Source organism: Pelecanus crispus, chromosome 2, assembly GCF_030463565.1.
Source record: "Pelecanus crispus isolate bPelCri1 chromosome 2, bPelCri1.pri, whole genome shotgun sequence".
Lineage (NCBI taxonomy): Eukaryota > Metazoa > Chordata > Aves > Pelecaniformes > Pelecanidae > Pelecanus > Pelecanus crispus.
In genome coordinates, this window is record NC_134644.1 from 49,848,069 (window position 1) to 49,875,870 (window position 27,802).

General features: G+C 43.5%; 2 protein-coding genes across 2 annotated transcripts; both read right to left on the bottom strand.

The window, feature by feature from the left end:
* Positions 1-4,363: 4,363 nt before the first annotated feature.
* LOC142592857 (C-C chemokine receptor type 5-like) lies at positions 4,364-6,476 on the bottom strand. Its single transcript, XM_075704649.1, has 2 exons — positions 6,463-6,476; positions 4,364-5,789 (listed from the first exon to the last, which is right to left on the bottom strand). Exon 2 carries the CDS (start codon positions 5,776-5,778, stop codon positions 4,708-4,710), a length of 1,071 nt encoding a protein of 356 aa, XP_075560764.1. The 5' UTR covers positions 5,779-5,789; positions 6,463-6,476; the 3' UTR covers positions 4,364-4,707.
* A 14,440-nt stretch (positions 6,477-20,916) lies between these two features.
* On the bottom strand, positions 20,917-23,675 carry LOC104025081 (C-C chemokine receptor type 5). The gene is made up of 2 exons (XM_009491879.2): positions 23,670-23,675; positions 20,917-22,996 (listed from the first exon to the last, which is right to left on the bottom strand). The coding sequence occupies exon 2, from the start codon at positions 22,983-22,985 to the stop codon at positions 21,915-21,917; it is 1,071 nt and encodes a 356-aa protein (XP_009490154.2). The 5' UTR covers positions 22,986-22,996; positions 23,670-23,675; the 3' UTR covers positions 20,917-21,914.
* Between the last annotated feature and the right edge of the window lie 4,127 nt (positions 23,676-27,802).

Sequence of the window (27,802 nt, forward strand, 5' to 3'; positions counted from 1 at the left end):
CAAGGCGGGACGGGAACCCGGCCCCAACCCCTCACCCACCGCCCAGCGCCTCCGCAGCGGGCGGGAAAACAGGGAGACCTCGCACTGCGCAGGCGCAGGGAGGGGCGGGGACGGGCGGGGGCGGGGCCTGCAGGGGGCGAGGTGGGCGGGGAATGGAGGGGCCCGCCTCCTTACGCGACGGCGCGTGCGCTCTCGCGGTCCGCCCGTGGGCGGTGCGGCTGAGCGCGGGGCGGGGCGCGCGGGGGGAGCGCGCGCGGCGGCCGGTAGTGATCTGTGGTAAATAACGGGCGGCTGTGTCCGGCCTCCTCCTCCTCCTGCTGCTGCTGCTGCTGCTGCTGATGATGATGATGATGATGATGATGATGATGATGATGATGATGATGATGATGATGATGTATCCCTGCGGCGTTATCGCACCTGGTTACTTACTTGTCAGTGCAGTGCCCTCAGCTTTACGCCCCTAGCCTGGCAGTGGTGGGCCAGTGCGCAGTTGAAGACCTCAGGGTGCCCAGGCGGGCCTTAGTGAGCGGTAAGCTGGAGGAGATGCCTCTCCGGTCCGGGAATTGTTGCTGCTGTAGGAGGTTGGCAAGAAAGGCTGCTTCTGTAGTCCCGGCGTCCCCAGCACCTGGCGCCTACTCTCCAAAACCGTAAATCCATCACGGGGGTTCGCTTGGAATAGGCTTGGGGTGCTGGTGCTGCCGACTTCTGCTGCAGGGCGATAGGAGGGGTATCACAGCTGCTACGGTCTGGGAGAAGTTGGAAGTGTGAGCATCCCATTTCCATCCAAGTTTCAATCCTTACTGTCTTTCCAAAGGAAATACGGTAGGGAATGTATTTTTATTCTTGTAACTTCCAAGCTATGGGCAAGACTGTCAAATGCTCTCCTTCTGGAGCAGATGGCTGGAATCTGGACAACATGAGTGCATGCAAAACTTGTGCAGGAATTAAAACAAGCCTCATTTCTGCCATCTCACACTGTTGCATCTATCTGAATCATTATGTTGTCCCAAACAGGGCTCGTTTACCCGGTGTGCAATAAGCCAATCTTCACACACTGAGACAAGATACTGTTTTATTCTCAAAGTTGCCCAAGTTTGGGTGCTAGGTGGTAATTCCACAAACCTAGCACACCGAATCATCAAGTCAGCCTTTATTTATACACGTTCATTACCATATTTAATTCCCTAATACGTATGCAGTGCTATGATTGGTTAAAACTTTTTCTCCTACTATTTAAATTAATAAGCATGCTCAGTTGTCCTTCAGTTTGAGTCTGGGGTGTAATTGTGGGAGGGGGCTTATGAGTCAGTGTTCGCAATCTTCCCCTGCCAGAATTACCTTTCCCCTAATTTCCTTGGCAGATCTTAAAACTTCTCACAGTTTACTGATCAAGTCAGTGATACATCACATAGACTTCTGCTCCCGGACACTCTGTCAACTTAACAAAACCATATTGTATGATTTAGTTAGGGTCACCTTAGATCTCTGCGCTCAGACAATCTGTTAACTAAGCATAGTTAGGGTAGGGTTTTACAATGGACATCTATACCAGCATCAATTTTGGACAACAATTAGAAGGTGACCATGCCCACTCATTCAATGGACCTCCATTCTTAGCGGCCCCATGAGTGTTTTCTAAGGCTTGCTGCTGTTTGCATAATATTGATGCTGCCCGTAGTGGGGGTGGTTATTTTGACAGAAGATGCTTTTAGGAAAAGAAATGTTTCGAAAGAGGAAAGCACCAAAAGCATTGCCAGGGTAGTGAATGTTCGGTAGCATGAAACGTTGCAGTGTGGCCACGTGATGGCACCAAAAGCTTAAGAACTGAAGGGAAGTGTGCGCACAAGTGTACTGTAATTGTTAGATGTTAGCTTTTCGGTTGCTAGGGCAGATCCTAAACACACTAAAAATTCTTTTGTATGCTTATTTATTTTAAAAATACTTAATCTTCTAGGATCAGAGTGAACTGTGTGAGGTAGTGCTTTTCCCATGTGTAAAAATAAACAAAACCAAAATGTAATGACAACCAAAATAGCGTATTTATTATTAGATTATTAGTGACAAGCAGTTAAGAACACTGGAGTTATCTTGATGGTCCTGTGCTATTTGATGATGATGGTTCTTAGTCCACTTGTAAAACCCTGAATTTGTCCTGCCTGCTCTTTCAGTATCATAGCAACCTGCTATGAAGAGGAATTTCTCTTCCTTTTTCATTCTTCTGGGCTATTCTAAAAAAAAAAAAAGGGGGGGTGGGGAGGAAAGGATCAAGAAGTCTAACACACAAAAATTAACCAACTTTAATGGCTTGTACAATACAAAATACTATTACACTCTATTGGCAGAGTCCTTAGTTGAATGTACCAGCAGTGCTACCAAATACTGTGTTTTCTATTGTCTCCTTGAATGTGGATCACAGTTTACTACGGTAGCTGAAATCTGGCTTGTTCGCATTCACTGAAGCGTGGTCCCTTCTTGGTGAAGTGATAGAAACTCTTGATAAGCTGCTGATCCACTGGACCACCGATGTTTAACTTCTACCTTTTCCCTTTGGAAGCTGCTTGTCGCTTGGAAAGATCCATGCTGTAGAAGACATCACTGCAAAGGATTGGGGCTGCTTTTAAACGTGCCTCTCAGAAAGCTTGTCAGTGTGCTCGTGCACGTTTGGTTGTTGTACTTTGCTTCTGCAAAGATACATACCCTACCTGGCATCAAAGCCCTCCAGAGAAAGTAACTTCTTAAAAGCAAGGTGTCTTAGGGGCCAAATGAAAGTTCTTGTCAAGGGCAGAATAAAATATAAAAATATTTTCATAAAGTGAAAAAGGAAAAAAAAAAGCCAGCCTATCTAGAAGTTACTGCATGTAGCTTCCTATCTCTTTAAAAAATAAGTGCACATATTTGTCATTTTATGCTGAAATTACCCTATTTCTTCTTATACTGATATAGTTACCTGTTTTAAAAGCATATACAAAGTCCAGAAGGTAACTGATGCACAGGGTCTTAAAAAACAGTATGCAGCTGAAAGTCTTGTAAATTAGAAGGTGGTGTATACTTTTGTTATACTTCCCACGTGGATGTAGTCCAAAAGTGGTGCTCAATATGACAAAACTGAATAACTTAAAACAAGTGGTTTGATAAGCAAAGATTTCCCTATTTCACTTCCTCCTTTCACAAGCATTTGGCAATATAAAATCTTTTGGGGGCTGTTTGAAACATTTGCTTCTTTGAAAATATTATTTAAAGGGCTATCTAGAGGAGTTGGGAAACAGAAATTGCCCTGCTGGATAAGACCAGCAATCAAAATACTTTCTTTTAAGAGTTGGACAGAGTTGTCCAAAACCATATGACTTAGTTGGACAGAGTTGTCCAAAACCATATGACTTAGGGGAAATATAAGAAATGCTAGAAAGGACAACTTGGCCTAAATCAGTTAATAGCTTGATTATGGTATGATCTTAAGCACATGAGTATCCCCATATTTATTTCATCTTTTCTATGAGTTCAAGTGCTTTGCAGGATCTGAGCTTTAAGGGGAAGCCCACTCATATTTGACCATCACTCTTACTAATTATGGAAGCTTTTGCTCTCTGTAAAACTCCTAAATGGCAGAAAAAAACATTGTCATAGCCCCGAAATGATACCTGTTTCTAAAACAAAAGAGAGATGCTCTATGCCCTTGATTCTGTAGAACAGTGAATATTTTTATTTATTCATATGTTTTGATAACTTAAATGTCTATGCTTATCTCTGAAAACATCTGGGTCAACACTGTTCAGAAATCGTTTTCACACCTCTAATGCTGTTGTGGTTTTGCAGCCATTATGACTGCATTCATTTCATGTTTTAAAGTTTTTCTCTTATGTAGGCTAGAAAAATGGCAAGTAAAATCACTGCACTAAAAAGCTAAAACCCTGTTGACTCATCCACATTTGATCTAACCTGGTTGAAGCTCCATGTGCAATACTTTATTTTTAAAATACTGTAAACATGTTGATTTTCTGATCAATGATAGGTCATTATATTAGCTTTTTAGTATGAATAGCATATAAACCAGCAGTTGATTAAAAGAGAGCCTTCTGAAATATCAAAATCTCAAGTCACTTAGATATCAACACCTGGTAATTAAAACTATTATGAGAAAGATCCAAGAGGTTGAGTACCAACTGAACCATACGCAAAGGAAAATATCAGAGTCTCTTCTAACTATATAAAATTTTCCCGTACCACTTGTAAAGATTCTGTATCACAGACCTCAGTAATTTAGCATCATTTACAGAGATACACAACTAGGCTAGTAAAAGATGTGACTGAGACTGAGTTTAAATGAGTGAGATATCCTGTGTAAGGTAGAGTCAATAGATGTCAATTTCTAACCTCTAGTTCACTTAAAAAAAAACAGTTTATGAGCCTTCTACCTTAGTACCTCAGCCTTTGTGGTTTGGGGCCCTATAGTACAAAACTATGCTTGTACATCCACAAAAAAAATTTTCTTTACAGAATCCCACATTAGCATATCTATGTAGCTAATTTGATACATCCTTTTCATTTATGTACAAATACCCAAATATATGAGCAAATACACGCTTTGGTAAATACATATTCTGTGATTTTTGCAGCTGCCTTAGAGCCAATATCCAGTACAGACTCTGCAGGCTTCCATCACAGACTTGATTTCACAAAAGTCAATTCCACTTTTTCGCTAGACACAACTTACAATGCAGCAGAAACTTCTTGTTCTGCAGTGGATTGTGTGTAGGTGGAGCTAGCCCGTTCAGCTGTGTCAACATAGAAAACAGGACAGTATTTAGAGAAGTGGAATGCAATCTGCTTTCGGAAAAAGCTATGAAGATACTTCCTAAATTTTTCTCCAGCAAAGGCATAAATTACAGGGTTGATACAACAGTGAATCATTGATATTGTTTCTGTCACTTGGGTTGCTTTGTGCAATTGACCACTGCCTTCACAAGTAGTGATGGAAAATGTACCTTGAAAATCACGCAGGAGAATGCAAATGTTATATGGTGCCCAGAAAAAAAAGTAGAAAATCATGATGATAAAAATAAGCCTGACTGCTTTATGTTTCTTCTCATTCCTGCATTGCAGTAATGTCTTTATAATTTGCGTGTAGCTGCAGATCATAATTAACATTGGAATAACAAGTCCCAGGATGTTCATTTTTAAGGTCAAGAATTGCTTCCATGCATTTCTCTGCTCTGATGGATAATGAGCACTGCAAGTATAACGTGAATTTTCCTTTTGAGTTTTGTGAAATACTATCCCAGGAACAGAAGCAAGAATAGCAAGAAACCAAGTGAAAGCACTGGTGAGGATGCCGTAGGTGACTGTCCTAGCTTTTAAAGCAAACACAGCATGCACTATGGCCAGATACCTGTCTATGGTCAACAGGATTATGAAGAAGATCCCGCTGTAGAAGCCAAGGAGGTAGACACCTGAGAGAATTCTACACAGCGCCTCCCCAAAAATCCAGTCATGAACAGCATAATAAGCCCAAAAAGGAAGAGAAAATATAAACAGCAAATCAGAAATTGCCAAATTGAGCAGGTAGATGTCAGTCATACTCTTCAGTCTCTTGTATTTTACCAGGATAAGGACAACGAGCATGTTGCCTGTGAGGCCAAAGATGAGCACCAAAGAATAAAGCGGTGGCAAAAGTTTTGCTGCAAAGTGCTTTTCCTCAGTTCCCATGCATGGCGCTGAATTGCCGTAGTCGAATTCTGTTGTCAGTGCCAAGTCATCTAATTCTGTGGTATAGTTTTCCATGGTGCGTTGGTCTGGAAAGGGAGAAAAGGAAGTTAAACTAGAGGAAACTCCAAGCTTGGCAGTGAGGAGAATGAAACACGCTGATGTCTGTGTCTGGAATGCTCTTTGCTGTTGAGCACATAAGCATTACAATGTCAATGTGTGGAAGGAATGAAATTGCAGAGCTCCCAGGGAACTGATCTGTATACCTGTGAAGTCGCATTGCTGCATGTTGGAAGTGTGCTGCATGTCATTTCCTACGTGTACGCTGTCTGATGCATTTTTCCTCATCCGTATAGCCTGTCAGCAGCCTGACCCAACCAGAAGCAGAGGAATGGTGAATTTAACCCGAGCAGTGGGTAGTTCAGGGCTGTTGTGCTCAGCACTGGCTTTCCAAAGGGGTGGAGTGAGCCAGCAAGGCAGCAGCAGGAGAGCACAGCGGCTGGCACACAGGGTGTAGCCGTGCTTCTCCTTGGCACCTGGCCGCCTTCGCATCGTGCCGGCCCGTACCGTAGCCCTGAGCCAAGGAGGACCAGGCTCTGGCAAGGTGTAAAATGGTGCCTGCAAAGGCACTGTGGCATAGGTATAACAAACTGACTGCCACTTGTTCAGGTTGTTTGTGGCTTCCTGGGAACCTTAATGCCTGTGGGAATCAGGTCACTGGAGGTGTGGAAGTGACCTTTGCACAGTACTAAACATACCCACCTGGTGGACCCACTGTCCTGGGTGTTGCAGAGCAGCAAGTCGGCAGCGTTGGCCTGGGTTAAAATGGCAAACGTTGTGTCCTTTACAGAGTGTGGGTCAGGGCTAGGCCATGGAAGCGTGCTGGTTTTAGGTAGCTCTGGAAGGAAAACAGTGTGCAGTCCTGTAGAAAGAACAGATGGGCAAACACCTTGGCAAATGGTATAAAAGATGACAGTTGCTATCAGCGGTTGTTTCATATCGTCCTTCATCCTTTGTCAGTCAGTGTTTCCAGTGAGGTGACATAGTAATTGAGGCAGTGCAAGGGCTGCCCAAACTTTCTGTCCCTCCAGTTTTGGTTTGGGGACTGTTGGAGGGACTGGGCTTCCCTTGCAAGAAGGAGTGACAGCCTGGGAGGTGAGTGTGCAGCAGAGCTGTGAAAGCCCTCAGGCAAGTTCTGTTATAGTGGGAGCGGGTAAAGGCCTGCGACTTTGGTGTCTGCCCTTGCTGTGGTCCATTTTGATTTACAGCCTTTGAAATCCCTGAAGCGTCTCTTTGCATCTCTCTAGACAAAACTGTTCAGGTGAAAGGACTATTTTCTCCTCTAAGCAGATTGCTCAAAATGCTAACGTCCTTAATTTGTGTCAAAGTGGTTAACCTAGCTAAACCTAAGCTGAGGTCCTGCGGAAAGGAGTGGTTGCTAGGTCTGTGATCACTTTCCTGTGACCTTAAAAATGAGGATTTGAGTATCTCCTGAGCTGCCAGCTCCTGGTGGAGATTCTTATGCTGCACAGTGCAGATAGGAATCTGCCCAAAAAGGAGGAAGCTTTATTGAAGCAAAATCTGCACCTTGTTAACAAAAAGAGGTGCTGCTTTTGCAAACCTTTTTCCTGCCCCTTCCCCAAGTTATTCCTGAGTCTGGCTGTCAACTCTGCTCCTAACAATGTCAAGAACGAGAACATCCATGTTCAGACATTACTTTGGCATCTTGAGTATGGCATGAAGTTTTCTTTTGGATAGCAAGGAATAAGAGAAAATTGGCAAGTTTTAACAGTTTGGGTCTCAGCTTTGCCTAGATACAATTTCTTGGGGAGAAAATAAGTGCTGTCAAACTCCTGAAAGACCAGCTTTCAGGAAGCTCTGGCAAACTCTGTGAAACAGTTTTTTTCCACAGCCGTACTATTACTAGTTATTACAATACTGAGGTAATGGTTTTGTTGGTAAAGGAAGTGGCTGTGGCTCAAGGTGTATTGACAGTAAATAAGTTGATTTTAAAGTATCTAAGGGTTTATATTTCTTAAGTACTTTCAGCAACTCTTTTAAGGAAAAAAAAGAGGCACCTTTATAAAACACTCTTTGGTCCAAAACAGCAACTTACTTCTTTCAAAACATGACAAGACTTGGGCACTGCACAAATATTTAATATTCCCTTCAGCTAGATCTGCTAGATCTATGTTGCATGCCCTGATAGTGCAAGTTCTTGGTACTGCATATAGCTAAATATCCCCATTTCCAAAGTGTCAGTCAGTCATGCTGTACACTGGGATTATGGGATGAGAGACTGGCTGCAACAGTGCCAGACCCAGCATGTCCCGTTTTGATCATTTTGCACCTGTGTGATGCTCATGCATAAACATGGGTATGAAAAACACCTGGGTCATAAACCCAGAGTGGGATTTTATAAGTATGTGATTGATGGGATTCATGCAAATATTATTGCAAAATGCTGCCTCAATATTATTGCGGTAATTCTTTTTGCGACAGCCCCTTCTTCCTGCTAACTGCTATCTCAGTGCTTTCCCTCCTTTTCCTCTGCCCTCTCGGAATGACAACCACATCTTCCCCGCATCTTATCTTGTTCCTTTCAATCCTTTTTGCGTGCTTAAGTTGTGGTCTTCCCTTCTGAGCCCTTCCTTCCGCTAACTGAGCCCTATTGCCTTTGCTTCAGAAGCCTCTCTCTGCAAAAGTACTCACTACCCTGAATTGTGTGTAGTATCCAGCACGTGCTGACAGTGGAAACTACAGATACTAATTTGGAAACCAGAAAAAGGAATTGTAAGTGGGTTTGTGCTTCATGCTATAATCTTATAATCATCATTCATCCTATAATCTCACTGTTTTAGGAAACAAGTGTTGGCCACTGGCTAGAATGCTTCACTGGGTTAATCAGCCTGGGTTGTTTACCTAATTAGAGATATCTGACTGAGCTTGTGATTCTTCATCGTTAGGAAGAAACCCCAAAGATAATCCTGGAAAATCTCTGAAGAAAGGATATTTAAAAAAGAGGTCTGTATTATTTTGAATACAGTTTAGATAAATGCAGTATTTCTAGAAATCTGCAGTCTGCTGTACAAATTTGTTGCTCTGTTGGGACTAGCAGTCATGCAGTTTTCAAGAGAAAAGCTCTACATAGGAAAGCTGAGCAAACACATGTCGGTGTTTCATGATGAGTTTCAGGTCAGAGCTCTGTTTTTAAGAGGCAAAGATTTTATTAAAGTGAGTTTCAGTTCATTTGTACAGTGCTATAAAATGGTAACAATTAAAAAGGTGTAGTAAATGGAGGTAAAATGCTAAGCTACGCTGCATGTAAACAGGTTTCATGAGACAGAGTGTTTAAAGTACAACATCAGATTTTCTGTAGTCATCCTGTGAGAAGAATAAGTACTCTTCACTCAAATAAGCTGTTTTGTCTTTGCAGTAACAGTTTTAAAATGCAGATTTCCATCATTATATAACATATTCAGAGAAAAAATCAGAGAGGCATACTCCATTATATTTCTTACTCAGATCAATTGCTAGAGATTTATTTCTTTGCTTACCTGGATCCTCTGTGCAAGTCTTCTAGTGGTTCTGTCCTTTAAAAATAGTGTATTCCATTTAACAGATCCTATGCATTTCCCCAGGGTAGTTTTCTAAGATGAGTACACTGGCAAGATTCCACAAGTATTTTTCACCTCAGGCATTAGACTACCTAAGCAACTACTAAATGTTTAAAAAAAAAAAAAGAAGAAGAAGAAGAAGCAAAGATGACTTACCATATATCTTATGGTGCAAGCGATAGCTTGGTTTATTACCTCAAGAGTAACTCTAAACCGATTTGTCAGTCACAAGAAGGTGGTCAAAAACACCTCTTCCTGCATGAAGAAGGATGTATCTGTTTGAAAACTTCTAGCAAACAAATCTGTTTTCATTTAAAAAAAAAATCAGGGAGCAGTTCTCTTTTTTCTAAAAATGGGTCATCAGATGTTACTTTTCTAACTGTGAGATGTACAGAGATGTTGAAATTGTGGAGGATCCTCCTAGGAGCTGAACTCAAGGTTTCACAACTCACAGCTGTAGTTTTAGAAAAAGGCTTTTATAGCATTGTTTTCTCTTTTTCATTTATCTAAACTCTTTGAATCAGGAGCAGTTTACATGAGATTCATCCCTTTACATTTCTCAATCATTAAATTTCTTTTATGGTATTTGTCCCTAAACAAAAAGCAGAGCTTTTGAATAAAGCTTACACTTTTGTTGAAAATTACCTGTTCTTTCTGTTGGCTTGCTCCGAGTTGCAGCTCTTATATTTTAGGAGATTTGATTGATTCTATTTTTCTCTAACCTGGTCTTCTGGACTGGTTGTTTTGTTTTAATCCCTCTCATAAGACTATGACTGAGTCTATATAGTGAGTCTGACCTTCTTTTAAAACAACACTGTTACTTACGTTTTGGAATTAAGCTTCAGAAAAGTCTGATAGAATCTGATTTCTTATCAACTTACTTCCTTGTGGCTGATTCCTGTGACTTTTAAACTGAAGCTGCACCGTAAAAAGTGAAAAGCTTAGCCTGTTTTCCTTGTTAACCCTTCTTTGCATGAGGGACTAATCAAGGTCTTTATTCTATAGGATCAGTAGAATTTTCTCTTCCTTTCCTAATCAGCTGTTCCAATGAGCTCTCTAAGGGCTAGAGTCTCAATGTCAAAATTAATGGCAACTGTAGGGTATTCTAAGAGTATTTTCACACTATGTTACTTGATGGACTATATTAGACCTCCCGTACAGTCAGTGGAAAGAGCTGCTTCTAAAAATGTTTCCACTACACCTAAATCAAGCTCCTAGTTGCTGCCAAACTTTGCTGACATAAACCTGCACTTTTATCATGAATTCTTGTAATTCTCAAACCAGGTATTGTATCAAATTAATTCTTGAATGTATAATTCCTAAACAGTCTACATATTGATATTAACAGACACCTTAAGGATTTCTTTCTGGAGCCTGCTTCATTGTTGACTATATGTTACATGTTACTGAACCTATTGGAGACTTTAAAACCTTTCATAATCTCACACTATATGAACAGGGGAAACAGTCTCAAACCTGTTGTTGGACTTCCCATTTTTCATCAAGCTTTTGATTCTGAAATATGCTCTCACAAAACTGGTCTCAAACATTTGGACTAACAACAGCAACTTAAAACTGAGACCTGTAGTAGGCTGGTCTTCAGAAATAGTGCCTTGTTCCCACAGATTCATTGGCTTTATTAATCTGTTTGATTTTGTTGCTTATAGCTTTTCATTCTCATAGCTCAGTCTGATCAGCAGGCGTAGCTGGGTATTTCATTTACTGATTAGCACTGTAAAATCGCAGAGGGTGCTGCATGCCAACAGAGGGCCTCTGCCACTCATGGTTATAGCAGTTGACTAAGGGGAATGGTTTTGGTCTGCTCACCAGCTAGGTCTTACAGCTGGATGAGAGACTCCCCACAGAGAGGGTGAATAGCTATGACACTTGGTAGCCCAAATAGAGGGACACACTGGCAGCAGGTACCTGGAGCCTGACTTTATTATCAGCACCTACATGATATGTTCAATTAGCTCTACACCAGCTACAGGTAAGCAGAGCTGCTGGGAAGTCACATTTGATCAGTTCTTGCATGTGGCTGTAGGCGAGTCCAGGCCCCTTGTGCTGTTTGCTGGGCGCTGGTGTGCTGGTGTGCTGGTGGTGTGTTGTTCATCAGTGCTGTTAGGACAAGATCTTTCTTTTGTCTCCCTCTCTGCTCCCCTACTCCCCTCAGTTGCTCTCGATGGGCTCCTGCAGGACCTGACCTCCCATCCAGTCTGAAGCTGCATCACACCAGCCTGGGACCAGCCATCTTCCTGCTGCGTCACCTCCTCCTCCCTGTTGCCTTCAGATTGCTTCCATCTAGTGTGTGTGTCAACACTGAGGTATGGACGTGCAAGTAGCACATCCACTGTTAAAAGTCGGATTTTTTCAGCTTTTCTCAATCCCTTGCCCAGCATCTCTTTGAAAAAGTGCACTGCTGCTTGCCATGAGCTACAGCAGATTTTAAGAATGTTCACCTACAGGTGAAGCTCATGATTTTACCAAGAAATTGAAACTATTGTTCAGTAATAAAAGGAATAATACAGTGGGTTTATATAGCTTGGAATTTTACCTATTGTGGTTACTTTCAGAGATGAGTAGGAGTTACGTTTAGTGGTGTGACACTCGTTCCCTCCATAAAGACATTCCTGGAATGGTAGTGGGTTTTGTTCCTTACCTGTGGGGCTCAAGTTGATGTACTCAGCAAGCATGCAGCCATGCACGCTGTCAAGTCAAACTGCATTTGTCAGTCTCTTCCATCTACTTACTGGTTATATGACTCATCTTCATGGTAATCGGGCCATCACACTGAAGTATCCAGTATCTAAGTGGTATGGTACTCCCGCAAGGAGTCATTCATCATTTATGCGAAGTCTACACCAGTACTGAAATGTGTACTATGACACATACCAGATGCTCACATACCAGTGTGACATACAAATGTCATCAAGCAGAATTATGGGTACAGAAATTTGAAAATGCAACTAACACTTTCCATTCAATTTATTACAAACTTGCACCACCTGAAGAAGAAAGACTGGGGAAAAAAAAAAGGCCTAGGACAGAATGGCAGATACCTTTCTTAGAGATACACAATATAATAGTGCACAACACTCTTACCAAATTCTATAACTACAGCAAAGCAGATCATCCTTTTCATCTGGAGAAGAGGTCTAATGAAGACCATGTGAACACAGACTGGATGCGTTTCTTTTTCCATTGGTTCCCCCAATTATATCTAATTTTGTTACTTGTTATGTTCGCAAAATCCATGTCCAAATTAGGTTAGTATTGGTATATACTTTATTTCATCAGTAATAGTTAAATGTCTTTGTTTGGAAGAGGCTTAATAAAGACATCCAGCTAAAACTGCTTTGTTGCTTAGGGTTTTGTTTTTCTTATCAGCCTTTTTTTCAGGCTCTCAAGTTCTTGTGACTAATCTTTTGCTGCCACTGTACAATCACACCCAATCTTAATCTCTGAGGTTTACTCTTTTGACGAAAATGGGGGAAAAAACCTATATACCACACCCTAAGATTTCTGAATGGAAACTAGTTAAAAAAAAAAACCAACAACAAAATATTTTACACATTTCACAGGTTCAACGAAGCTGGGTTACAAAAAACAAACTCTGGAAGACACAAGCATTTCTAATCTGGATTAACACACTACTTCTTCACGTGGTTGTTTACTGGCAGTAAGATCAAGGGGGTTTTTCCCCCTATTTTTCTTCCATTTTCTGTTTGTTTCTCTGTTGTAAACCTTGCACATACATAATTATCCATTGTCATGGTTTTTTTGGTTTTTTTCTTTTGGCTTTCCCCACGCTGCTCTTGCTGAACTAGCTGTGTTTCCTCATGCAGCGAGGAGGAAGAGAGCGTTGCTTCCTTCTACCATTTTTATCCAGGCTTCTGATGTATGCTGCCCTGTTTTATATATAAGCGGTTATCATAGTACAATAGATTTTACTTTTGGGCCATAGCATTTCACAAATTTTCAGCTCTCAGAATCTCACTTTTACATAGGCCTTTAATTCTCACACTTTGCTGTTTTCAGGTACATTTATAGTACATAAATTCTAGATCTAGAGGTGCTGTTTGGGGCTATCTCAACTGTGAATTGGAAATACTCCTCAGCGTACATGTAAATCCTGGATCTTTGATCAGGCAGGCTGGGAAAATCACATGCCAGATTTCTTCACAGTGAGAACTAGGTCACAGAAAGGGTGGACAGAGTCTGTACAATGACAAGATATGTGCCAGGAACCAGGAAGTACTTTTGGGTGCCAAAGATTAGATTTAGTCTGTAATTGTCCATACCTCATGGTAGTGTCCCGGCAAGTAATGTCCAAATGGCTCCTTCACTTCCTTCCATTTGTTTTCTATTCCATTCAGAAAGTCTGGTATCAGGACAGGTTGTGTTGTTAGTGTTGTATGGTTAGCGTCCTACTGGCACAACCTTGTAGACAGTTCTGCAAAGCTGATTGTCACTTGAAGGTTTGTGCAGTTTTGTACATTAGCCTGTGTATCTGATAATGCTGCCCTCCTCCATTTCAGTGTTGCAGCTCCACCTTCCCAGGATCAGTCATTTCAGAATAAAATACTCAAACCGAGATTGCTCTCACTGTCACAGGAATTACAAAACTGCTTGGCAGTTATACAAACCTATACAACATTTCTTTTCCCTACCATTCCATTTTTGGACTGAAGTACAGGTCCTAAAAGGCAAGTGTTGCTAGAATATGGGTACAAATCAATGCCTTCACCCCTTATTTCTAGACAAACATCCTTCTTTGTTTTGGCCCGATTGCTATTGATATTCTAAATGCACCTGAATTTACTGGTTTGGTTTTGTTTCCTCTACTAGCTTATTTTTTTTATTACTATACTAAGGTGTAATGCTTCTAAGGCCACAGTAACCACAGTAGCCACTAGGAGAAGGCCAGTAGGCATCAGCGGTTGAAAACAGCAGTAAAATTAAACTTCAGAATGAGCAGTATCTACCTGTTGTGCATTTTAACCTGGTCAGCATCATGTGATTCTCCTGGCACTGCATTTTGTTGTTTTTTGTTAACTGGAAGATACCATGTAAATTTTTCCTTATGTTCTTTGTATTTCTTTGAGCTTGTGTGGCAAGGTTTTGGTAGTGGGGTGGGCTACAGGGGTGGCTTCTGTGAGAAGATACTAGAAGCTTCCTCTATGTCCGATAGAGCCAATGCCAGCCAGCTCCAAAACAGACCCGCTCCTGGCCAAGGCTGAAACCCATCAGCAACGGTGGCAGCACCTCTGTGATAATATATTGTAGAGGGGGAGAAAAAACCAACCGGGACACAAGCTGCAGCTGGAGTGAGGAGTGAGAATATGTGAGAGGAACGACTCTGCAGACACCAAGGTCAGTGGAGAAGGAGGGGGAGGAGGTGCTCCAGGCACCGGAGCAGAGATTCCCCTGCAGCCCCTGGTGCAGACCGTGGTGAGGCAGGCTGTGCCCCTGCAGCCCATGGGGGTTAACGGTGGAGCAGATATCCACCTGCAGCCCGGGGAGGACCCCATGCTGGAGCAGGTGGGTGTGCCCAAAGGAGGCTGTGACCCCATGGGAAGCCCACACTGGAGCAGGCTCCTGGCAGACCCTGTGGGCCCATGGAGAGAGAGGAGCCCACACTGGAGCAGGTTTGCTGGCAGGACTTGTGACCCGACGGGGCACCCACACTGGAGCAGTCTGCTCCTGAAGGACTGCACCCCGTGGAAGGGACCCACGCTGGAGCAGTTCATGAGGAACTGTAGCCTGTGGGAAGGACCCACGCTGGAGAAGTTCGTGGAGGCCTGTCTCCTATGGGAGGGACCCCAGGCTGGAGCAGGACATGAGTGTGAGGAGTCCTCCCCTGAGGAGGAAGGAGCGGCAGAGACAACATGTGATGAACTGACCACAACCCCCATTCCCTGTCTTCCTGTGCCACGCGGTGGGAAGAGGCAGAGAAAATTGTGAGTGAAGCTGAGCCCAGGAAGAAGGAAGGGGTGGGGGAAAGGTGTTTTAAGATTTAGTTTTTATTTCTCATTATCCTACTCTGATTTGACTGGTAATAAATTAAACCGATTTTCCCAAAGTCGAGTCTGTTTTGCCCATGACAGTAATTGCTGAGTGATCTCCCTGTCCTTATGTTGACCCACAAGCCTTTTGTTATATTTTCTCTCCCCTGTCCAGTTGAGAGGGGGAGTGACAGAGCAGCTTTGGTCGGCATTTGGCATCCAGCCAGGGTCAAATCGCCACAATATTTATGCCTTTCATAATTTTCACTGGAACGAGTGATACTTATTTTGCAGCTTCATAACTGAAAGTCTCTCTTACTTGCCTAAATCTTTTAACGTTCTGCTTAAAGTATTTATCTCTCTTCTTCTCATTACTCTGGCTATTATTTTATTAGCCGCTGTTAAAGGTAATAAAGTCATGCTCTCATTTTTTGCCCCTACTTTTTCCTGTTTATCCATTTTCATTTACTCCTCTATACTCCATTTATCTTATCTAAAATATGTACACGAGGTCACAGTTGGGTTAACAAACAAGAAAGTCTTATGACAGGAACATCCCTATGCACTGGTTACCAGAAGTTTCACTGTTTCTGTGTTTGTCCATTATATACTTACACAGATAAACCAATGGCAGTGATTATAAACCTGGTGGTTGGTTGTGAGTACTGCTCAGTACTCACCAATACCATATATGCCCTTTTGCTGTATTTCCCTTTGCCCCTTAAGAAGTCTGCCTGACAGTTGGCAGAATTCTCTTTTGCTGTGTGGGGCGTTCCTCCCCACATGCTTCTGAACATGTGGCAGTAGCATCTCCTCACAGGAAGGTTGGACTCCATCCTGTCCTGTGCGTAAACTAAACTGTTTGATTGGTTTTAGGGCTCTGCACAGATATTTGTCCATGGCACCTGGGCATTCTTTGCATAAGCATGCTTAAAGCCCAGTCAATGCATTACATCTTCAGAAGTTCAGTGCCCAAAATTTTGAACTTGTAACAGTTTCCACTTAGCTGTTCAACGTTTGTTGTAAAGCAACAATTTACTTGTAGTGTTCACAGAGCTCCTGTCCTGAATCTTTTTGATATTCTGGTGCTACTTGTACACCCTCTCAGATGCTTGCTTTCATTTCCCCTCCAGAGCAGCGCAGATGCCTCCCAAGCACTGCAGTGGTTCTTCCTTGTGTCAGCTTCTTCTCTGCGGTAATTACAATTCTGGTGTGCCTTGCCATTTTCTTAACATACCTTTAATTCATCGCACAGTTTCTGTGTATCTGCCTGCTTCTCTAGCTCTTACATACACACTGTATCTTCATCTCAATGCTTTTTCCCTGCGGAGCTTGAGTTATGGAATATTTGCCTCCCATATGTAAAATTTCCCCCACCTCTCTGCCGAGGTGACTTGTGTTCTCGTTCATAGGGACTGGGGTTCTTGTTAAACCTTCCCCATAGGTCACTCCATCCCACCGTGACCAGACTGCTTGAAGTCCTGCTAGCCTAATTGGGAGCTACCTGGCCTGTCGCTACACCATGCTGCAGCCACATCTGGCTGATTAAGATTTAAAATCTGCCACAAAACTATCTAAAGCCTTGCTTGTCTCAGTGCAAAGCTACAATGAAGGATCAAGGATTATCCTGCCTGGGCACATAACATAACAATAAGCTAACCTTTACATTTAGTTTGTTTGTTTTCCTGCCAGCACAAAATAGAAACTGCAAATCAGGAAACAAAGGCAGTGGGTATAGAATTTAGCTTATTCCATTGTGGACAGATGAAAAAGAGTGTGCAGGGGAGAGGAGGAGGTGTGGATCGTAGGCTGAAAAAAGGGATTGGGACAGTGGAACAGGGAGAATTACATGATGAAACAGAAGCATATTTCCATATTGAACTTTGAATGCTTGAAGTTCCTTACACGTAAAACTTGGGAAATAGGCACACCACTTTGCTGGGGTCACTCTGTGCAGTGCAAGGAGATCTGAAATTAACTGCAGAAAGTCTATGGAGAATCCTGTCTTTATCCCAGTATTAACAGAGTGCCATCTTTTATGGCTCTTCTTTATTCCTCCTCTTCCCCTATACACATCCCTGCTTCTCCTACTTGTCAAATTTCACCCATCTAAAATCTGTGGCCCAGACTTTTCCTGAAGCTATTATAATGCACTCTTCTCAAGCTTGCACTTAGATAAAAGCTGTACCAGCTACAGTAGCTTCTGGACTGGGCAGCCAGTTCCCTGCTTGTTCGGTTTGGTGTGCTTCACTGGACTGTGGTATTGTGAGTGTTTAAGTCCGTAGTTGCATCTTTTTGCAACCTCCATTCTGACTGCACAGCTGATGTCCTTTTGCTTAAGAGGAGAACATGTCTACAGCGTATACATTCTTTTTCAGACACAATTTTATTAATTTCACTGCATTAACATGAAAACAGGAAGAAACATAATACTAACAAGAAAAGAATTTAAAATAAAACACAGCAGTAGAAATATCACAGTTATGGCAGGATTTGTATCACACTGAACTAATTTATGCTTTAATATTAAACAGGTGCTTTCACTTTAGTGCAGTAAAAAAGTACAAAAGAAAGGAAAAATATTATTTCCAAGCAAGAAAGTTTACTGTGAGTAAATTAGTAGGTTTTGGTCTTTTCTTTAGTCTATCTGTGGCTGTTAACCTCACAAGGTAGTGGCCAGATTATAACAGCTGTTAGGATAAAAGCTAATAACTAATATAAGCAGTGCCTTGGTGTTACAAGGCTAGAGGGGGGAGAGTATTTGCACCACCTGGATTAAGGCATCTGATACGTAAATTAAGAGGCTGGCATTTCCAGGCTCCTTCTATAGTCGACAGGTAATCTTCCCCAGAGGGCTTTTAAATCATATGTCTGCTTCTGACTCAGGCATCTCTTTTTCTCTACTGACCACTGAGGGACCTTGAAGAGATCTGCTGTTAACTTAGGCATCTGAGTCAAGTGCCTGATGTTAAGTAGTGTAGAATCCTCTCTTGTGCCCTTACATTGCCTTGAGGCTAGTTGAACCTGCCCCTCCAGATTTCCATGAGCAAGGCTTTACATGCATGAGCGGCACCCTTTGACATACATGGGAAAAAAAGCAGGAGGACAGTTCACTTCCATAAGGAGTGCTCCACTGTGCTCCTCCCTCCTCTTCTTTGCTAACATCATGTCCCTAGCATGCCACTTTCTTTTACAGGGAAACTCCTAATAATGGCATAAATGTATGGCCATAGGACACCAGTAGACTAATGGTGTCTAGTCTTCAATTAGCATGCAGTTCTAACTGAGGCATCAGTTGGCTGTGGGCACTCTTCTCCTGGGAAGGCAAAGTGGGTATATCTCCTGCAGTTGGCTGCTTTTGCAGTTCCAACTACTGTCTGCCTAGAAGTGTATCCCAAACATCAGAGTTACTATGTATGTGAAGAGCATGTTTTTCTCAGGCAGGAGCCTAGCCTGACACACTTACCGCACCTGCCATGTGAAGTCTTCCTCTACACACGTAATGTACCTCTCCAGAACTAGGGAGGCCTCCACTCAGTACAGTGCTCATGGTCTCCAAAACCCTCCAGAGGGTCCTAATATTTTTTTTCATACAGAATCCTGCATACTGAATACCAAGGTAATTTTCATTCTGGCCTTGCAGATCTTTGCTGATGCGCTTTTGTGGCGATTTGACCCTGGCTGGATGCCAAATGCCGACCAAAGCTGCTCTGTCACTCCCCCTCTCAACTGGACAAGGGAGAGAAAATATAACAAAAGGCTTGTGGGTCAACATAAGGACAGGGAGATCACTCAGCAATTACTGTCATGGGCAAAACAGACTCAACTTGGAGAAAATTAGTTTAATTTATTGCCAATCAAAACTGAATAGAGTAATAAGAAATAAAACCAAATCTTAAAACACCTTCCCCCCCACCCCTTCCTTCTTCCTGGGCTCAGCTTCACTCACAATTTTCTCTGCCTCTTCCCACCGCGTGGCACAGGAAGACAGGGAATGGGGGTTGTGGTCAGTTCATCACACACCATCTCTGCTGCTCCTTCCTCCTCAGGGGAGGACTCCTCACACTCTTCCCCTGCTCCAGCCTGGGGTCCCTCCCATGGGAGACAGGCCTCCACGAACTTCTCCAATGTGGGTCCTTCCCACAGGCTACAGTTCCTCATGAACTGCTCCAGCATGGGTCCCTTCCACGGGGTGCAGTCATTCAAGAGCAGACTGCTCCAGCGTGGGTCCCCCGTGGGGTCACAAGTCCTGCCAGCAAACCTGCTCCAGCGTGGGCTCCTCTCTCTTCATGGGTCCACAGGTCCTGCCAGGAGCCTGCTCCAGTGTGGGCTTCCCACGGGGTCACAGCCTCCTTTGGGCACACCCACCTGCTCCAGCATGGGGTCCTCCCCGGGCTGCAGGTGGATATCTGCTCCACCACGGACCTCCATGGGCTGCAGGGGCACAGCCTGCCTCACCATGGTCTGCACCAGGGGCTGCAGGGGAATCTCTGCTCCGGTGCCTGGAGCACCTCCTCCCCCTCCTTCTCCACTGACCTTGGTGTCTGCAGAGTCGTTCCTCTCACATATTCTCACTCCTCACTCCAGCTGCAGCTTGTGTCCCAGTTGGTTTTTTCTCCCCCTCTACAATATATTATCACAGAGGTGCTGCCACCGTTGCTGATGGGTTTCAGCCTTGGCCAGGAGCGGGTCTGTTTTGGAGCTGGCTGGCATTGGCTCTATCGGACATAGAGGAAGCTTCTAGTATCTTCTCACAGAAGCCACCCCTGTAGCCCCCCCTGCTACCAAAACCTTGCCATGGAAACCCAATACATTCCACCCCTCGTCTCTGTGAATCACATATTTAAGAATTATCATTTAAATCCACATGCATCACAAAATCCACCCCTCATCCCTTCACCACAATTATAACAACTGAAATTCTGCATGATCATTCCATTGTCTAGCATTGTTCAGTCCATGTTTTGCCCATTACCTCTCCCAATTGCTGTCCTTATCTCGCATTGCTCTCACCACCTCCGCCCCTCCCCGCCCCCAGCCCTGCCCCGTGTTGGGCGCCAAAAAGGACTGTCGTGCTTTAACTCCAGTCGGCACCTAAGCACCACACAGCCGCTCGCTCACCCTCCCCCCCAGCGGGATGGGGGAGAGAATCGGAAAAAAAAGTAAAACCCGTGGGTTGAGATAAAGACAGTTTAATAGGACAGCAGAGGAAGAGAAAATAATAATGATAAAAGAATATACAAAACAAGTGATGCACAATGAAATTGCTCACCACCCGCTGACCAATGCGCAGCCATTCCCCAAGCAGCGATTGCTGCCCCCCCCCCCCCCCCCCGGCCAACTGCCCCCAGCTTATATACTGAGCATGACATCATATGGTATGCAATACCCCTTTGGCCAGTTTGGGTCAACTGTCCTGGCTGTGCCCCCTCCCAGCTTCTTGTGCACTCGGCAGAGCATGGGAAGCTGAAAAAGTCCTTGACTAGTGTAAGCACTACCTAGCAACAACTAAAACATCAGTGTGTTATCAACATTCTTCTACTAAATCCAAAACACAGCACTATGCCAGCTACTAGGAAGAAAATTAACTCTATCCCAGCCAAAACCAGGACAGCTTTTATTGGTTGAATGCTGTTTTCCTTGGAGGGATATGATTTGTCAGAAACAAGCTCATGATTTTTGGTTGTGCAACATTGTCTTGTTGTGCAGTCAGTAGACTTGGTGTGTGCAGTTACTTGCAAAATTGCACCCACAAAAATCACAATGGTGCCCATTAAAATCCCACTTTGGAGAATGTTAGCAACTGAACAGTGATATGGCAGGCATAAAATTAAAGAACTAAAATCAAAATAGTATAACTTGGCCTATTGTCAAAAGGATTATGTTTTAAAATGACTACACTGTTAGCTAACAGATAAATCCTTGGGTTAAATGGCCCCAGTAAGATAAAGGTCAGTCAACTCTCCTGTCAGAGGAGAGATATTATCTTGATATATGTCATATTCATCCTCAAATTCCTTTTTATGGAAACATCTTTTATGCATGTAGGGAAATTAAGGGGTAGGGGTTAAAATGAAGAAAAGTAAAAGCCTCCTCCTACCAAATGTCTGACCACGTTGCAGAAAGAAGTCACTTCCAAAAGGTGCTCCATTAATGTTGAATACTAAACAGGTACATCAGTCTTCAAAGCTTCCTCCCAGTATTTATCTTAAAATGTTTGCATAGCAGTAAATGGCTCTTGTGAGATGATGTATTACTCCTTAGTTTCTTCCATATTCTATTTCTGCCGGGTAAATCTCACTAGCATTTGTTCATTGGATTGAATTTGGGTCAAGAAACAGAATCATACTACTCTGGCCCCCACTCAAATCTTGATGTGATCCAGCTGTGGTGTTAATGTTTCCTGGAGAACTCACCGATTCTCTTAGCTTAAGAATGGGAAATGCTGTAACCCCTGGGAATAATTAACCACAAGAGTTAAGAGTCATATTATTTTCAGTAGTGGTTGACATAAAGATCTTAAATAATGTCAGGCAGTCCTTAAGGCAAAGCGAATGATGCAACATTTACTAACGAATGTTTTGATGTATTTTTACAGTCCAGTAGAGATGTCATGCTCTGCAGTGGATGGTGTGTAGGTGGAACTAACTCTTTCTAATTTTTCACGATAAAGATTTGGACATTTTTTGCAGAGATGGGCTGCAACATGCTTTCGGAAAAAGCTATGAAGATACTTCCTAAATTTTTCTCCAACAAATGCATAGATCACAGGGTTGATACAACAGTGGATCATTGATATTGTTTCTGTCACTTGGATTGCTTTCTCCAGTTGACCACTGATTTCACAATTTGTGTTGAAAAATACATTTTGAAACGTATGCAAAAAAGAAGAAATATGGAATGGTGTCCAGAAGATGAAGTAAAAAATCATGATCACAAAAATAAGTCTGACTGCCTTCTGTTTTTTCTCATTCTTGCATCTCAGTAATGTTTTTAGAATTTGTGAGTAACTAAAAATCATAATGAGCATTGGAACAATAAGTCCCAGAATTATCATCTTTAAAACAAAGGAGTACTTCCAATTTATTGTGGAATCGCTTGGATAATGAGCACTGCAAGTATAACGTGAATTTTCCTTTTGAGTTTTGTGAAATACTGTCCCAGGAACAGAAGCAAGAATAGCAAGAAACCAAGTGAAAGCACTGGTGAGGATGCCGTAGGTGACTGTCCTAGCTTTTAAAGCAAACACAGCATGCACTATGGCCAGATACCTGTCTATGGTCAACAGGATTATGAAGAAGATCCCGCTGTAGAAGCCAAGGAGGTAGACACCTGAGAGAATTCTACACAGCGCCTCCCCAAAAATCCAGTCATGAACAGCATAATAAGCCCAAAAAGGGAGAGAAAATACAAACAGCAAATCAGAAATTGCCAAATTGAGCAGGTAGATGTCAGTCATACTCTTCAGTCTCTTGTATTTTACCAGGATAAGGACAACGAGCATGTTGCCTGTGAGGCCAAAGATGAGCACCAAAGAATAAAGCGGTGGCAAAAGTTTTGCTGCAAAGTGCTTTTCCTCAGTTCCCATGCATGGCGCTGAATCGCCATAGTCGAATTCTGTTGTCAGTGCCAAGTCATCTAATTCTGTGGTATAGTTTTCCATGGTGCGTTGGTCTGGAAAGGGAGAAAAGGAAGTTAAACTAGAGGAAACTCCAAGCTTGGCAGTGAGGAGAATGAAACACGCTGATGTCTGTGTCTGGAATGCTCTTTGCTGTTGAGCACATAAGCATTACAATGTCAATGTGTGGAAGGAATGAAATTGCAGAGCTCCCAGGGAACTGATCTGTATACCTGTGAAGTCGCATTGCTGCATGTTGGAAGTGTGCTGCATGTCATTTCCTACGTGTACGCTGTCTGATGCATTTTTCCTCATCCGTATAGCCTGTCAGCAGCCTGACCCAACCAGAAGCAGAGGAATGGTGAATTTAACCCGAGCAGTGGGTAGTTCAGGGCTGTTGTGCTCAGCACTGGCTTTCCAAAGGGGTGGAGTGAGCCAGCAAGGCAGCAGCAGGAGAGCACAGCGGCTGGCACGCAGGGTGTAGCCGTGCTTCTCCTTGGCACCTGGCCGCCTTCGCATCGTGCCGGCCCGTACCGTAGCCCTGAGCCAAGGAGGACCAGGCTCTGGCAAGGTGTAAAATGGTGCCTGCAAAGGCACTGTGGCATAGGTATAACAAACTGACTGCCACTTGTTCAGGTTGTTTGTGGCTTCCTGGGAACCTTAATGCCTGTGGGAATCAGGTCACTGGAGGTGTGGAAGTGACCTTTGCACAGTACTAAACATACCCACCTGGTGGACCCACTGTCCTGGGTGTTGCAGAGCAGCAAGTCGGCAGCGTTGGCCTGGGTTAAAATGGCAAACGTTGTGTCCTTTACAGAGTGTGGGTCAGGGCTAGGCCATGGAAGCGTGCTGGTTTTAGGTAGCTCTGGAAGGAAAACAGTGTGCAGTCCTGTAGAAAGAACAGATGGGCAAACACCTTGGCAAATGGTATAAAAGATGACAGTTGCTATCAGCGGTTGTTTCATATCGTCCTTCATCCTTTGTCAGTCAGTGTTTCCAGTGAGGTGACATAGTAATTGAGGCAGTGCAAGGGCTGCCCAAACTTTCTGTCCCTCCAGTTTTGGTTTGGGGACTGTTGGAGGGACTGGGCTTCCCTTGCAAGAAGGAGTGACAGCCTGGGAGGTGAGTGTGCAGCAGAGCTGTGAAAGCCCTCAGGCAAGTTCTGTTATAGTGGGAGCGGGTAAAGGCCTGCGACTTTGATGTCGGTCCTTCCTGTCACCAAGCTCCCCCTTTCCCAAGTCCCTGGTAGAACTGTGAGCCAGATGCAGAAACATAGTTTTGTGTAATTTGGTCTCTGAAAAGTTGAGAAGTTCTGTCTTTTCACAGACCACCAGTGCAAATGGAAGAACTCCGGTGTGTCCCATGAGAAGCCGGGAAGAGGATTTTGTGAAGATGGATTTTAGAGGGACCAAATGTTCTTCCTGGACACTTAGCGGGGAAGTGAAATCGATTTGTTTGGTAGCCACTCAAACAGAGCTATTTGCTGTCTGGTAAAAGGGCTGCTCTTTCTTCCTGTGTCATCATGAGTGCTTTTGTCAGGCACTTCACAGCAGATTGGTGGCTGTTCATAGCAGGTTGATGGTTTTGAAATCTGCATTTTCCTGGCAATTTGATGCCTGTTCTCTTGACAAAGGCAACAGACTGCTCCCTACACAGAAGACTTCAGGTAGTGTGTCTGCCCCAACTTGCTTTGTGAACCCTGACCACTCATGTAGTGCTGCAAGATTTGCTCCTTTCCTGCTTACAGCCCTGTCATGCACTTTTTTCAATGGTGACGTCTACCCTGTGTGATTACAGATGTCTTTTGCGGAGACCACATTCTCAAAACCACCACTTCATTCTCTCTGCAGTGGAGTTCTGCAAGACTAAATGTAACTGAGGAAACTCAGCCCATGGCTGGAGTGACACAGGGGCAGGTCCCCGGTCTGCTTTTTGGTAGAAGCTCAATTTAGTTACATGGTCGGCCATTCTGAGCTGTATAGCATATGAAATTTCTGAAGCATCTTAAGCTCATGTCAGCCTACTCAGCTGTTCAAGGAAAGGTTTATTTCCTGATATGTAATTACAGACTATTCAGGAACTAGAGGACCTAGTTTTAACCTGGGTCTTTCTATCAGTAGATATATATATATATATAAAATACAAATAATCTTAATGAACAAATTTTATTAATTACACAGTGTTAAAACAATTTTCTCTGTGTGTATATGCACAAGTATACACACATATATATACACACACATATTTATACACTCATACATACATACAATTGTAGAATCGTAGAATCATTTAGGATGGAAAAAACCCTTAAGATCATTGAGTCCAAACATAATCCTGACAGTACCAAGTCCACCGCTAAACCATGTCCCTAAGAGCCACATCTACAGGTCTTTTAAATATCTGCAGGGATCATGACTCAACCACTTCCCTGGGCAGCCTGTTCCAGTGCTTGACAACCCTTTCAGTGAAAAAATTTTTCATAATATCCAATCAAAACCTCTCCTGGTGCACTTAGCCTTGTTGAATCTTCATATATATACAAAGAAAGTAATAATTTTTTTAATCTAGTTTGGAACTTATTTTGAGATTTAAAAACAACAGAAAATGATTGTGGGAGTAACAGAACTAAAGGTAATTGATTCCCTACAGATTTGTCTCCTTTGTGGCCCAAGTCTTATCTCCTGTGATGGGTTGGCCCCAGCTGCCAGCTAAGCCCCTGTCTGGTCCCTCCCTCCCTCCCTCCATATTTGGATGGGGGAAACAATCAGAAGGGCAAAAGCAAGAAAAACTTGTGGGTTGAGATGAAGACAGTTGAATAAGCAAAGGAAACAGAAAAAACCATAAGAGATGATACAAGGACAAACGCTTGCCACCTCCCACCAAGCAGATGGATGGCCAGCCAGTCTCTGAGCAACACCTACTATGGAAAAACTCCCCCCCCCCCCCCCCGAGTTTTTTTGCTGAGCATGATGTCATATGGCACAAAATATTCTTTTGGTCAGTTTGGGCCACCTGTCCCAGCTCTGGTCACAAATCTAAAAGACAGCACCATAAGGGCTACTGTGAAGAAAACTAAGTCCATCCCAGCCAGACCCAGTACACCTTCCCAGTACCAAAATTGAGCTCCTGCCCTGTACAATTCACGTTGATCCTGCCTAGAAAGACAACATGTGCTGTGGTTATTTTGTTTACTGTCTATGACCTGATGGGAAATCTCTGAGCATTTGTATGGGACAGGAATCAGATCCTCCTCTTCACAACAAGCACAAAATATTAAAAATATTTTCTGAAATGCTTTCTAAAAAATTCCTTATCCTTTGCACATAAGCAATGCTAATCACAAAGAGCTCTTGAAAACTGATCTGGCTAACAAATTCTATTGGAAACTGCTAAACATTTTTCCAATTTTCATTTTCATGCATTAAGGAATATCTTCTGCAGGAGCTGTAGCTGTTGACAAGAAGTCTGATTTTGGCTCTAAAATGATCTAGGCATGAAACTTCAGAATGCGTGTGTTAGCAAAGGAATCTCCAGCTTTATCTCTGCTCTTGTGCTTAAGTGTAAACGGGCTCTTCTGAGAGATTCTGATTTGGGAACTTGTGATTATTTGGCTTATTTCCTTCTTATTTTCCTTCCAAAATTACAAATTAATATTCAGGAAGTCTTAATGATTTTCATTTGTGGGGCTTTCTTGTTTACTTTATGGACTGCATGCGGCCATCAGTGCCCACTGTCTTGCCCTCACACACACAATTTCTGCATGCACACAGTAGTTTTGGCTGCTAACAGGAATTCTGGACAATTTCTGCAAAAGCGGGCAACTGAGTCAAACCTAAGGTAGAAATTTAAGAGAAGGAGAATTTTCTCTTTGGTGCACTTCTTCCCATAGAATCATAGAATCGTTTTGGTTGGAAAAGACCTTTAAGATCATCCAGTCCAACCATTAACCTAACATTACCAAGTCCACACTAAATCAATTAAGGGTAGACTACACTAAACCATGTCCCAAAGTGCCACGTCTACCTGTTTTTTGAACGCTTCCAGGGATGGTGACTCCACCAGCTCTCTGGGCAGCCTGTTCCAATGCTTGACTACCCTTTCCGTGAAGAAATTTTTCCTAATATCTAATCTAAACCTCCCCTGGCGCAGCTTGAGCCCATTTCCTCTCGTCCTATCGCTAACTACTTGGGAGAAGAGACCAACACCCACCTCACTACAACCTCCTTTCAGGTAGTTGTAGAGAGCGATAAGGTCTCCCCTCAGCCTCCTCTTCTCCAGGCTGAACAACCCCAGTTGCCTCAGCCGCTCCTCATAAGACCTGTGCTCCAGACCCTTCAACCAGCTTCGTTGCCCTTCTCTGAACATGCTCCAGCACCTCAATGTCTTTCTTGTAGTGAGGGGCCCAAAACTGGACACAGTATTCCAGGTGCGGCCTCACCAGTGCCATGTACAGGGGGACAATCACCTCCCTGCTCCTGCTGGCCACACTATTCCTGATACAAGCCAGGATGCTGTTGGCCTTCTTGGCCGCCTGGGCACACTGCTGGCTCTTGTTCAGCCAGCTGTCAACCAGCATCCCCAGGTCCTTTTCCGCCGGGCTGCTTTCCAGCCACTCCTCCCCAAGCCTGTAGCATTGCACGGGGTTGTTGTGACCCAAGTGCAGGACCCGGCACTTGGCCTTGTTAAACCTCATACACCTGGCCTCGGCCCATCGGTCCAGCCTGTCCAGGTCCCTCTGCAGGGCCACCCTACCATCCAGCAGATTGACACTCCCAACTTGGTGTCATGTGCAAACTTACTGAGGGTGCTCTCAATCCCCTCATCTAGATCATTGATAAAGATATTAAACAAGACTGGCCCCA